Here is a 14424-nt window from a genome sequence, read left to right as displayed (position 1 = left end):
TGTCTAGCGGCTACAACTAGTGCAGCTTACATAATGCTGTGCATTAGATTCTTACATTACAGGTCAAGATAAGGTTGCAGCATTCTAGCAAGAAAGAAACAATGGATTTTGACCCATACTGAGTGTATAAAGGAATACATATGCTTTGATTTTTTTCACATGTGTAGGAAAGAAGCATCCATTTATATGTATGTCATCTGAATACTTCCCTAAAAAGAAGGAATGACAAGTAGTTATTTTTTTTTTTGTCCCTTTGATGCCAGTATAACCTTTTAGTGTTTGTCTTGTATTGGTGTGTCCACTTCTGGCAAAACCATAATTTGCACTCACATGCATCTTTTTCCTTTGCAATCCTTCTAATTTCTGAGATTCTTAAATATAGCTTAACCTTTGGATTCATCCATGTGGAACTGTAAAACAGGGTTGAATTTTTTAAAATTTTGAATAGAAAAGCAGATGTGCAGATTAATCTTTTCTTATATGCAACTGCTCTCTGCAGCATATTAAAAAAAACCCTGCCTATTGATACCTCAGATTCAGTTCCAGATATGTGTGCTGAAAAGTCTGTCTGTGAGATCTTGAAAGTGTGCTTCAGTTAAAATAGTTACAGATTAGCCCAACTTCTCCCAGCCTGCTCCTTTCCAGATGTAGTAAGGCTACTATGCTTAGAATTTATTTTGCTTTGTTAGTTGAGAGTTCTGGAAGTGATAGTCCTCATGTATTAGTGAAAAGCGGGGGGAATCATGTTGGAGGAGCTTGGATTGCTATCTATGTTTATGTCTTTTTAAAAAAAAAAAACAGAATCTAAGAAAAATCTGAAATGCATCTATGAAGAAAGAGAGGATATAATGTACTCAGAGTTTTTGAAGTGTGTGTGTGTTTTCTGGAGCTGCAGAATAACTTTTGGGAAACTCTTAGTATAATTGCTTTTCGATCAATATTATTTAAGGTAGGACTGCTGAGATAGCTATTCCAAGAATTCTGTTTTTCACTTGTAAAAAAAACCACTGTGCTTACAAAAAGAATAGATTAAAATAAGTGGCTTTTATTAGTGCATTTGCTTATAATGGGAGATATATTCTTTAAACATGTGAATAGAGAAGTGCTGCTGCAAACCTCTTGTTCAGATTTAACCTCTGTGAGCAAAATACATATATTGCCATAATTCCTATCTGTAGCCCCTGTCTGCAACTACTTAAAGTAGCCATGCTTTTCCTGCAGTGTGATCCTGAGACAAGGCATGTCTATTACAATAACTCGGCTGTTTCTTCCTATTTTTATGAATATGTCAAAAACCCTTCTGTGGCCACCATAGATTTATGATAATAAATGTGCTAGAGTTCAGTCTCTATAATCCAGAGAAAGCATTGGAATTGGCTTTATAGTTCCATTTGGTTTCTAAAATCTTGAGGATTTTCCCAGATAGTTCTGCCATTCAACGAGTTGGTTTCTGGAATACACAGCTGGTGAGGATGCTGAATGAGATTTAAAGGGAGGGAATGTTTCTGCTAGATCTTTTGTGGCATTTGATACCATCAGCCATGGTATCTGCTGGCCGTACAAAGGTTGGGCATTGGAGGCACTGTGCTACAGTGATTTCATTTCTTCCTCGAGTCAGTGAGTCCAGTAAGTGGTAGTGGGGAATAAGAGCTCAAGTCCTTGGCTACTCCTGCATGGGACGCCCCAGAGCTTGATTCTGACTCTCATTTTGTTTAGCATCTGTATGAAGCTATTGGGGTAGGTAATCTATTAGTCCAGGATTGAGTTATCATCAACATGCAGATAATACTCAGTTGTACATCTTCTCCCTAGGCCGAGCAAGAGAGGCGCTGGAGGTCCTAGCCTGGTATTTGGAGGGGGCCAAATAGGTTCAAATTAACTCAAAGCAAGATACAATTAAATGCAACGTTGGCTGTTGATGGTGGTCACACATATACACACATCCCTGGAAGGAGCAGATGCATGATATGGGGTTCCTTTGAACTTGTGGCTCCTGCTTGACAACTTTTGTCCACCTTAAGCTGGTGTGCCAGATTGACCATTTTTGGAGCACTTAAGAAACAGTCATCCATGGCCTTATCACTTTGCATCTGGATTAGTGTTATGACCTCTACATGGGGCTGCCTCAGAATATTATTTGTATTTATTTTATTTTATTTATTTATTGAAATGTAGTGGCTGCCCAACTCCAGTGGACTCTGGGCAACATACAAAACTAAAAAATAAAAAAATAAAAACAGCGAGAAACATTAAATCAACAGGCAGCCCAGACTAAAATATTCTGCTAAGAAAACTCACAAAACAAAACAGGGGCCATTAAACAATGACAGACATCAACCTCAGGCCTAGGACCAGTGTCAGGTTTTTAAGGCTGTCTGGAATCCCAGGAGAGAGGACGCCATCCTTGTCTCTGGGAGGGATGCTGTTCCAGAGTGTGGGGGCCGCAGTAGACTGTAGACTGCAGTTGGTTTGAAATTCAGCTGCCCACTTGCTGAAGAGTGAACCATTTTAGCAGAAGAATGCCTATATTATGGGTACTGTGTTAGTTGCCAGTCAATACCTCAGTACAGCTTGAAGCCCTGAGTCAAGTCCTTGTTACCTTTGGAAAAATCTCCTCTGAGGTACCTACCCTGTATTTGCAGTACAGGAAAGTATGCTTCTGATTCCCTTTCCCTGTGATGTGAAGGGCCCCAGAGGCAGATCTTTTCAGTGCCTGTCCCAGCCTTATGGAATAGTCTGCCACTCAAAGTCAACCTGATTCCCTCTCTCTTTTTCTTTAGGAAGAATGTTAGGACCATCTTCTTCCCTGGGGCCTTTAGAACATAGGTTGCTTGGTTGATGGCTCTTATGCCCTTTATCCCATTGTTCTCTGTTTAATTGTCTGGCTTTTTAGTGACCGTTTTAATTTTTTACGTTTTTATGGTTGTGAACTGCCCAAAGCCTGTGATTGGAGCGGCATGTAAATTACGTGAAACAAGTAAGTAGGTGTCTGTCACTGTTCAGAGGTGTGAGATTGGGGAAAATGACCTTAAAAGCTGTTTGGTTGCTTCCTTGAAGAATCCTTCTGAATGCAATTATTCATTATTTTGTTGTTAAAAGAAGATCAAGGTCATCCTTGTTTGTGTACATGTCTCTGTTCACTTAGTAGCCTGTCCAGAAGATTGCTGGAATAAAGCCATTGTTTAGAACTAAGCTCAGGATTCAGAAAAATTAATCAGTTTCCCTCCCCCAAAGTCTAATAGCATTACCTTCATCCACAATATGCCCCACCAAGCTTGGAACTATCACTGTGAAAAGAATGTTGTTTATTCTGAAATGATTGGCTGAAATAAAGATGTGTCATTGCTACTCAGCACTAATAAGGAGTTACATTGGTCATGGTCTTGAAAGAATAGAATCCAGAAATGAGGGATAAAATTATTCAGGTAGCAAATCATTTTATCTGTAGCTGCTTGGCTGGCTTCAATCGAGGTAGCAGATGTTTAATCAGTTATTTGGCAAAATAATCTTGTTTTGTTTTTCTCTTCACTCTTCACTCTCCACTCCCCACCCCCATCCCCCCAAAGGGAGTATGATAGTCAAAACCATGGGCTGCAATATTGTGAGAAATGAATGGTAAGTTAGCCTGGACAGTCTCACTGCATCAGTTGGCTATGCAACCCAACTGGCATTAGATCAGTGATAAGGCTCTTTTTCCATTAGAGCATTAGGTTGGAATTAGAACCAAATGTTCTCATTTGTGTGAGAATACACTGGATAAGTTTCACTGGATAACACAGCTTGAAGATCAGAAGATCAGTCTTCTTCAACCTGTACCCTCAAGTTGAGCTGGATTTCAACTCCCCAGATTCCCAGTTAACATGAGAATCCAGCATATTTGGAAAGCATGGGTTAAGAAGGCTGCTGTTAATTGTTATCTGACATTGAGAACAGAAGCAATCACATTGTTATTGTCCTTATTCTTGGAATGTTCCCTTGGTGATACTTGAAGCATCCTTAAGAGCTATATTTTATAGTCTTTGCAATGCTTCTGGTTCAATTAAATTTAATGGTGGATTTGATATTTACCTACTGGTTTATATTATTTTTTTCAAGTTTTAATTTTTATAATTGAGAGTGTTTAAGGTACTTGTATGTGTTTTTGTGTTGGTAGGATTTTTTTAGTATGCATCTAGAAATAATCATTTCTAAAATGTAAAACTTTTTAGAGAACCTTAATGTTGATTTTTCTTTTATTTCTTTTTGATGAATTATTCAATAGGATGGCTATTTGATACACTATCATTTTAAATAAATACTAAAATTTTAAATAAATCCTTGAAGATATTCTTGTGTATTTGTTTTTGTTGCAGCTACCAGGCTAGGTGAACTTGAATTTCTGTTCAGGTCGTAAGAAAGGTTATCAACATAATTATGCCTGTTTAATTGGAAGAAAATCTCTAGTAAGCGCATGTAGAGTTGTTAGAGTCTTAGTTCCAGTTTTGAAATGTGGCGAGTGGCAGAAAATCCCTCTAACATTTATTTTCCTACTCCATTAATTAATCTATTCCCCTTTTTTTACAATCTGGATGGTGGTTCCTTAATCCTCTGAGACAGCATTTCAGGTGTGAGGAAAAGATGGGAGAAAAGAAGATCATAAAGAAATAGCTAAATGGCCAATTAATTAGCAAGCCCGTTGAACCTTTAGACAGGTATTAAAGACTGAATTTAGGTCAGAATCAAACATGTTTTTGAAGATTTTTGGCAATGAGGGAAAATGGACTGAAAGTTCACTTGGGCTTTATTAAGTATCCTCAGCTTTTCTAGGCTTGTAATTTCTCTCATTTCTCTTTGGAAATGAGAGAAATTAGGAACAAATCATAAAATGGCTGCCTAGCTACCAAAGACAAGTATGTTGCCTAATTAGAAGGCAGAAATTAGGTCTGAACTCCAAATGCCAACCACTCTATTTCCAGCCACTAAACTAAACTAAACTAAACTAAACTAAACTAAACTAAACTAAACTAAACTAAACTAAACTAAACTAAACTAAACTAAACTAAACTAATTAATTTTGTGGAAGGAAAGCTGGTGAGACTAGTGTTCCATCCACTGGCCAGAGAATCACCTTTCCTCTTCACATTCCATCAAGATGTTGCCAGGACATGTTTGTGCCATGGTTAGAGGCACGTGGGAAAAGGCCCTAGGGCCGCGTTCTCTTATGTCACTTAGCTGAGTTGGGTGACTGTATAAATGCAATACAGAAATAAGGCAGGAAGCTGCCTATTAAAATAATCTAATTTTAAAACACATCTATGTAGAACTTCTCTGTTAGTCTCTGTCCACCCTAAGAGAAAAGGAAAACATCTCTAATCCCCAAAGAAGAGAATGTTCCCCTACCTCTTTTTCTGGTGTTTTCCCAGACTGGTGCCTTTCCCTTTAGGATTGGAGCTTTCACACAGGAAGGGTTTGATATCCATGTAAATGTGGGAAGGAAAAGCAAGCAAGGAAGCTGAGAGAGGCGAAGAAGCACAGCTAAAGCTGTGCGGAAAAAGAAGCAGGCTAGAATATACGGGGAGAGGGAATAGCCTGCGTAGACAAAAGAAACAACTCTTTCCTACTTTTGTTTGATTTGCATATAATTGGGAAGGAGGGCTTTAAGCCAGATGCAAATGGCCTTTAAAATTCATTTTGGAAGGTCTGAAGGGACACGGCCTCACGGGCACAGTTGGCAGCCTCTGCTGCTGTAATGGGACCCATGGGTGCTATGCTGGAGACCCCAGTATTAGAGCTCTGACAGGCCCTAAATGATGCTGATCATTTTTTTAAAAAAATCCCATGGACTCTGTGCTGAACTTGTTGTTCTGTTACCAGCCTCTTTCCTCAACCCTCTTATTATCTGACTCTGGTTTGCCATACTGCATGGTGACATTCAGGGATTAGCTTCTTAGTCTGAAAGAACAGAAATAGTTGCGATTCCTACAAAGCTCAGCTAGCAAATTCCTTGTCTCATTTGTAAGGTGCCATAGTGACAAAGTGATTGAATGACTTTGTGGACTGCGGAGCTACATTAGGCAGGAGGACTTGTTCACAGCTTGTTACACACTGAACAAAGAGCCATTCTTTTTAGTGATTATGAAGAAAAAGAGTTTAAGCACATAGTTCACTACCTGGAGGTAAGCGAGTCCTTCCTTATTCTGAGCCTGGCCGTCCTCCTCTTCCTTTATGTGTGTGCGTGTGTGGGCACACACATGTGTGAGCCTCCTACAGGATAATATTTTTAAACAAGAAAACCTGTTAATCACTCAAAGTATTTTAAATCTGGTCTCAGCAGAGCCTAGATAAGCTTAGCCTTGATTCTCTGCAACTCTCTCTCTATACATGCACACACACGCACACACACAATCATACTCTTTGTCGGTTGCTACATTATTTATATAAAAAGCTTTATTCTTCCATTTTTGACTGTAAAATAGATTTTCACCAATCCATAGTGCAGTAGTGTGTGCAGGTGTGATGTTATACATGGCTACTGCAGAGATGAGATCGACAACCAAGTTGAGCCAGTCCATGCTTTTCCAGGCTGGTTTACAATCAAAGTACTGGTTTTGGCTGGGATAAAAACAGCAGTGGAAAGTATCTCAGATACTACTGTCTCACTGACAAAGAATTGTGGGCCATAGGAAATTGGACCTTAACATCCAGGTTGCTGATACCCAGTGATTCTTCATTTGGAACTTCCTATCAGTTGACCCAAATGAGAAAAGCTACAATGAAGGTATTGCTCAGATGGCATATTGTGCCAACTGAAATGCATCCTGATGGCAATTTGTTATCCTCCTCTCAGCAACTATTTAATTTCAGCAATACTTGTCTGGTTATTCTGGATTCTTTGAGGTCTCTGTGATGTGGACAGGGTGTGTGAAGAGATTAGGGTTGCCTCCTTTTTATTCAACTCTTGGCTCCCCACCCCCCATGCCTCATGCCTTGGTTCCATCCATTTCTTATTTATATTTTATTTTTACTATTGCAACATGCTAGCCTTTAAAAAGTTTTGAAGCTGCAGTTGCTGCAAAATATGACAGCTGGGTTGCTAACTGGTACAGGTATGGGTATCACATGATACTTGCATTAAAAGACCTGCAATAATTACTGGTTGTTTACCAGGTACAATTCAGGGTGTTGATATTCATAAGTAAAGTCCTAAAATGACTATCTGAAGGATTGCGTCTTGTTATGAACATGTCTAGCTGTTAAGATCTGTTGGAGAGGTTCTTTTGAAGATGCCCATGCTTTCAGACAGCTATCTATTTGATAGATGGGAGATTTTTTTTCCTGCAGTTCTCCCATAAATAAAGGTAGCTATAGTAGCCAATGAGAGCAGAAAAATAAGCATAGTTTTTCCAAATTATAATAGATAAAATGAGATTGACAGTAAAGAAATGCAAAACTTTTTTGTTCCTTCAATAAGGAAGTGGCTTTTGCACCGTCACCTTTGCACTGTCTTGTTATGAACATGTCTAGCTGTTAAGATCTGTTGGAGAGGTTCTTTTGAAGATGCTCATGCTTTCAGACAGCTATCCATTTGATAGATGGGAGATTTTTTTCCCTGCAGTTCTCCCATTTTTTGTTCCTTCAATCTAGGCAAATAATAATGATGTTCTAGAGATTTGATCAAGTGCTTCTAGTAGTACTGTTGTGGAATTGAAGGTGACCAAGCATTATAAATCTACAATGAAGCTCTCAGAAGTAGTTTGAGAGGCCGTGGCAAATGACATTAGTTGAGAAATCCGTTCATAAACTAAGAATCATAAGGAGAAGAAACATAAGAAATATGACAATTTTACCATACTATAGAGCTCTTTTATTATCTATGCCAACAAACCATCTTCAGCTCAAGGTCCATCATCATGTAGCTCAAGAGCTGAGAAGAATGATCTTTCTACAACTCTCTATGCAATTGTACATACTTTCTTAGCTTAAAAATAAACTTTATAGTTTTACTGTGGTTATGATATGGGACTGTTCATGCTGATAATTTGTAGTTTGTATTTTTAATTTTATTTGTCTCAGTATGTTACAGTAAACATCCCATATATGCAGCCATGTTATTTGTTCTTCCACTTTGATCTAGAAGTAACATTGTTTTACATTATAAAATGTCTGCTTTAGTAATTAATTTTCAGAGGCGCATAAAAGTCTGGAAAGCCTTTGCAGAGCAACTGGGAAAGCTTTCAAACAGAGAGACAGTTTTTTCTTTCTTTCTTATCTGATGTGCTTCTGTTTTGTCTTGCAAACGTTTACTAGAACTTTAAGTTATCTATTTAAGCCAATTGCCCTCACTCAGGTGATAAACTGGAGGTTACTTCTCAATAAAATGACTTTTTTAAAAAGAGCTTTAATTTTGTGTGTAAGCATAAGTGGTACATGAAGTTTAATCCTCAGTCTTTTCAGAACTTGGTGCCATTGTTGTAAAATTCTTACTCTATGCTGATGTTCTGAATTATTTCTCATGTCTATGGAATTTCTTGTAAACCGGCTAAGGTTTATTTTATACCAACAAGAGGGATTAAATAGTTCATCCTTAAACTTGAATGAATGGGACTCCCTACTATCCAACTTTAATTTTGGTATAATGATGCAGAAATAATCTTTGTTTACATGACACATTTGAATAATGTCCTAGTATAATTAAGACTTGGTATATATTCCTTCCTTCCACATGCCAGTAGGAAGAGATTTGTCATTGAATCAACTGCATCACACAATTATCTGTGAATACAAATCATTTGCTTAAAATTAGTGAGTAACATCTCCACATGTATTCACAACATGTTTGTCTGAAACATGTTCTGATATCATGCTGTATGCAGAATTTTTTAAAAAATATAGCACGTTAATGCTTTAATTATCCATGAAAAATCCCTGTGGGGAAACAGATGATGATGGATTCTAGAATATTTATGTGTTTATGAAATTCATACACTGCCTCAGTCCAACTGGACACTTGGCAGTTTAAAAGGGTATACATGTGTATGTGTATACACACACACAAAGTGCCATTGATGGATCCAGACCTAGTCCTAAAAGACCCTACAGAAAAGCGAGGTCTTTATAGTTTTCCAGAAGGCCATAAGAGTGGGGCTCATTTGTGTGGGACTGCCAGTCCCATAAGATCTGACTGGGTGGGCATGCTCCAGGTCCCTTCAATTAAACAATGCCATCTTGTGGGATTATACAGGCCGGGCTTCTCTGTTGCTGCTTCATTCCCCAAGAGGTCTGTTTGGCCCTTTCACTGCTCTGCTTTAGAAAGTCATTAAAAACACGGATTTTCGAACAGCCATGGACCAAGGTGTTTTGTGATCCCATGGAGTGATGACAGATGTACAAATGAGGCATATATGTACCTCCCCATAGCCTCATTTAATTTTTACACCTTTTGCATTCTGAGTGTTAGTTTTTATTGGATTTTTAATGTAAACTACCATGACTCTTTCCAAATTGGTGGCCATATAAGACAAATAAATAAATAGCCTATCAAGCCTGTGTATTTAATTAGAGCTTAAAATAATGGGTTGAAGTATAATGTTTATATTAGTGTGGTGAAGTCTTAGAAAAATATCTTTGTAAAAATATGTGTAAGATGGTATCTGACCAATTCAATAAACTTTTGTTGTGTTGTATTTACATATTATATTGTATATATACCACAGCTGGTTGTTCTTCTTCAAACTTGTTTTTGTTTCATATTTTTCATTCCTGGCAGAATGAATACAATGAATACAAGAAAGGTGTGGGGTCTGGAATTCATATAGTATATAGCTATATAGTTAAATCCTAGAATGAGAAAGATACATTGGTATCTTATAAATTGTCAAGGACAGATTTGTGTTTGCTGTGTATGTGCATGTGGGAGGATTTGGTTTCTAGGAATTCATGCGATTGTGGGTTAACCTTTTGTGTATTCATACATGTTGTATAGAAGGAGTAGAAAAACACTTTGGCCTTTAATGTGGAGTTCTTGGATTGCTAATGTCTTTTGTTTTCTCATAGACAATCATGGAACAGTTTAACCCCAGCCTCCGAAACTTCATATCCATGGGGAAGAACTATGAAAAGGCCTTGGCAGGTAAATGAAATAACACTGTGTACTTTGTCATGGCTGTAACATGGCAATTGTAGAAATGGTACCCCTTTGACCCTTGGTGATGGCTGAAGTAGGAAAAACTAGTAGTATCTGTTACAAGCATTGTCAGCATTGTCCTCAATGTTAAAGATGCTCTCAGCTATCACAGACAAGTTACAAAGCAGCTCTTTGAATTAAGTTTCAGAGTTAGTATTCTTTATGACATGTAAGGCATTAAAGCTCTCTTAAGGTAGACTGCTTGGAGAGCTATAACACAAAGCATCTTGCTTACAATTATGAGCCAGGAACAGGCTGCTGGTTTACCAACGAGGTAATAAATTCAGCTTAGGACTTCCGTATTCTTAATTAGTCTCTCCAAATCATCTTCACTCTCTGTAATTTCTTAATATACCTTTTTAAAAATAACAATTGCAAATTGTAGCTTTGTATTTGGCAGCATGCAGTATTATATTTAAGCTGAGTTGGTAGGGGTATGCAAAAAATTTGAATTCAAATGCCTTTGAAGTTGCAATGCCCTACATTGAGTTTAGAATGGTTGTTTTGAGTGCAAGATAATCCCATTTCAAGTTCAAAACAGGCAGTTGCAATCATTTTTAAAGCATTTCAAGGCAGAAATGCAGTTGAAATAATGGTTCCAACTCAGAAGAGTTTCAAAATGTTTGAAGCAGCCCATTTTGCTCCTGAAAGAGCTATTTCATACCCAAAATTTGAAATGATCGACCACACTAAGTCAGCAGACTTACTCGTACAGCAGCAGAGAGCTTAGTGATACCTAAGATGAAAGTTTTGAGTTAAACTTAGGCAAAACTGATTTGATGTTGTCAACTTTAGCCAGTGTGTTGATTGCAACTTTATCCAGACTAGCTGTAGCAGGACTAGTAAATCATTTATCTAAATCTTATGACTTCAGTAAATTTCACATCAGCTTTTTTAACACTTGTAATTGTGACAAGCTTCCTAGGTGAGATCAGTTATATCCAATGAAGTTGTAGAGGAAAGGTTTATGAAGGTGTGCAACAATTGTTAGCAGACAAAAGAGACAGTAAATGACATCCCAGCCCTAAGAAAGGAGGAAACATGAGAAAGGGACTCAAAATACTCAAAATAACATGATTCTGTATAATGTAGGTACAGTGACCACACATCTTTTATTATAAAGGACAGTTCTTTATTTCAGAAAGCTGTCCTTTAGATTTATTTATTTTTCAAAAACTCAGGCTTGTCCTTTATTTTGGTCATTTAACTTTTACTGTACAAATGGTACCACTTAATGCACATTCATGTGAAAAATATGGAAATTGAATTGTCTTTTTAAAATAAATTTAATATATTCTGTTTGATTTTAGATATTTTTGTTGGAATACGCATTTTTGTAAAGTTTTTCTTTGTTTCTGCTCTTGAATTTTCCTTTGTAAAGCAGAGTTATAAACATAAACAATTAAAAATGTTCTCCTTCTGAACCTCTTTCAGATTTGCCCCTTTTTCAGGTTTGTTCTTTATTTTTTCCAAGGAAATATGGTCACCATAAGTATAGGGTAGAGGGAAATGCTGGCAGGCTTTCAAGATTCTATTATTATATCCTACAACAATAAAGTAGAGTTCCAGTAGTCCTTGTGGTGTCTGCTTCCTGACCTGGCCTACCTCAAAAGGCTGACAGAAGTTGACTCTTGCTTATAAAAACAGATGCTTCAATAAAAGACACCAAGTACAAGGGCTGAAGCTAGCAAGGTTGGAAATAAAGATCCTGAGACTATACCATGCTGTTATCCAAATATTCTGGAGGTCCCTTTAATATCCAAAGCTGAGAAATGGATGGCAAAAATACCATGGCCATATAAGGGCAGGAGAAAGAGCTGGAGAGTGAACCCTGGAGTGGATATATAAACATAGCTAGATTTCTACATTCTCTAGTAGCTGATCTTTGCTGTGCTAAGAACTTCTTCTCCACCTGCAGTGAAAGCAACTTATCTGAACCTCGTTCTTGAATATTCCATTGTGAAGCTCATGAGCACATGTTTATGCTCATGAGCTTCACAAAAGCTAGAGAGAGATGTATTGCTGTTCTCAGGGTGAAGCCATGACACCAAGAACCCAGTAGTAACCATGCTGATGGACAATAAGAAACATTCCAATAGCCATGTTATAGAAATACCTTTATTAAGTCATAAAATAACATGAAAGTTCTCAAACAAGATGTTAAGTTTCCTTCAGTTTGCAACAGGGCTTTTCCAAACTGTCTCCAGAAAAGCAAACAATGGTGATTCCCCCATTTTTGGAAATACAAAATCCAGAAATGAACACAAAACCAATCCTAATCCAAGACTCTTCACAATAATAGAATATGGTTAAGTTCATAGCTTTGGGAAGTGGCTTTGGTTAGTAAAGGTAACTGTTATTTTTTAGAACACACTGCTGAGGAGAATGCATATTCTTACGGACTTAGTGCATCTCATTTTCTATTCTGGCTACTTTTCCTGGGCCTTTATATGTTTTTGCCAGTGTTTCAACTCATTTTGGAGGTCAGTTGTGTATTTCTTCCGCTGATGTTTCTTTGCTGTTCTGTGGTTAATTTTTTTTTTTTAATTCCAAAGTGTAGGTCGACTACTTTTATCTCATCCATCCCAGGGATTTGAGCTACAAAATAGTATTTAATTGTTCCTTCCTTTCATAATTGTTGGTACTTGAGTCTAAACAAAGTTATAGTGAAAGTTCCCCTGAAAACATTTTTTTTCCAATGGTTTCACTGTTCCTTAGTTGTTCACTGCTTCAGTGACTTTGCCAACTTGTTTAAGTACAACATTGGCTAGCATCCTTGGGATTTTTGCTTGCTGGTTTTTATTTAAATAGAACTTGTGCCATCAAGTCAGTGTTGACTTTTAATGAGCAGATAGATAGATCTCCCCTAGGATTATTCATCCCTGATCTCTGCACCTATCATTGCTGTAATCAAATCCAGCCACCTTGTGATTTGTGAAAGAGAAGAAGGTTATCCTCTTCTTCTCTTTCCTTCCACCTTTCCCAGCATTATAGATTTTTCAAGGGAGCTGGGTCTTTGCATAATGTGTCCAAAATTTGAGCCTGGTGCTTTGAGTGAGAACTCTGGATTGATTTGTACTATGATTAATGTGTTTGTTTTCTTGGCTGTCCATGATACTCTCAAGAGTCTTCCTCAACACCAAAGTTCAAAAGCGTCAATACTGTTTTTACCCTGCTTCTTTAAAGTCCAACTTTTGCTTCCATAGTGTCACAGAGAAAATCATTGCCTGTACAGTTCTGATGTTTGTAGGTATAGACACATCCCAGCATCTATATCTCTTTCCCAAGGCCTTAATTGCTACCCTACCAGGTGCTAGTCTGTGGCTTATTTCTTGACTGCTGGTTCCTTTATTGTTGATAGGCAATCCTAAAAGGCAGAAACTATCTACCATTTCAGTGTCAGTTCTAAGGTTGTCATTAGTCTGGGCTTCTTTATGTCTAACCTGAGTCCCATTTTTTTCACTGTGCTCCTTGACTTCCATTACTAGAACTTGCAGATTATTTCCTTTTTCAGCAGTCGTGTTAGCGTTATCAGCATAGCAAAGATTATTGATGTATCTTTCATCAATTTAAAAACCACTCTCATCTTCTTTCAATCCAGCTTCCCTCAGTATATATGCTGTATATAGGTTGAATAGAGATTATATAGTGTTGTTTTTTTATTGCTTTGCCAATCTGTTGATTGCTTTGCCAATCTGGAACCAGGAGAGTCAGATCAGTGTGAATACTATATCTTCTGACTGAGACTTAGGGAAATCTGTTTGAACCACCTGCTTCTCATTCTTTGTGTGCCAGCTATGTAACATATCTTTGAACTGTCTTCCGGTGGCTACTTGAGGTGCTGGGACTGCAGCTCATGCCTGCTAAAACCCCACATTTTCTAAAGTGCAGGCAGATCTGAGTTTCCTCATAGCAAGAGAACTCTTGCTAGTATGTTTTGCTAGTATGTCTTGCTAGTACTAGTTAGTATGCTAGTATCATAGCAAGTATGTTTAAGAGCTGCACTTCTCTATTCTATGTATTCAGAGACTGAGTTGCAGCATTCAGAACAAGCTGAAGGATTGAAGTCTTGGCCTAAAATATGTCCTGTTGATTTTTTTGCCAGAAAGAAAGTTTACATAAGAATATGTTATTCTATCATAAAAGTATGTGAAATTCTGCATGTTTGGATGACATTTTGACATATATTGCTTTTATGGCTCATCAGAATAAGTTGATCCATATACCATAGGACATCTGATAGACAACTTTGCAGGAATAAT

General features: G+C 37.6%; 1 protein-coding gene across 5 annotated transcripts in view; it reads left to right on the top strand.

Moving 5' to 3' along the window:
- Window positions 1-14424, top strand: part of BAIAP2 (BAR/IMD domain containing adaptor protein 2) — a 152807-nt gene that overhangs the window by 26658 nt on the left and 111725 nt on the right. For all 5 annotated transcript variants that reach the window (XM_025166231.2, XM_007419865.3, XM_007419866.3 and 2 more), the window contains exon 2: window positions 10033-10108. In XM_025166231.2, coding sequence (XP_025021999.1) covers window positions 10033-10108 — 76 coding nt within the window. The remainder of the gene's footprint in view (window positions 1-10032; window positions 10109-14424) is intronic.

Source organism: Python bivittatus, unplaced genomic scaffold, assembly GCF_059951505.1.
Source record: "Python bivittatus isolate LINGU-HERP-01145 unplaced genomic scaffold, Pbiv_v1 ctg000220_np1212, whole genome shotgun sequence".
In the NCBI taxonomy this organism is placed as follows: domain Eukaryota; kingdom Metazoa; phylum Chordata; class Lepidosauria; order Squamata; family Pythonidae; genus Python; species Python bivittatus.
The sequence above is the reverse complement of the archived record's forward strand: the minus strand, read 5'-3'. Positions and strand labels throughout refer to the sequence as shown.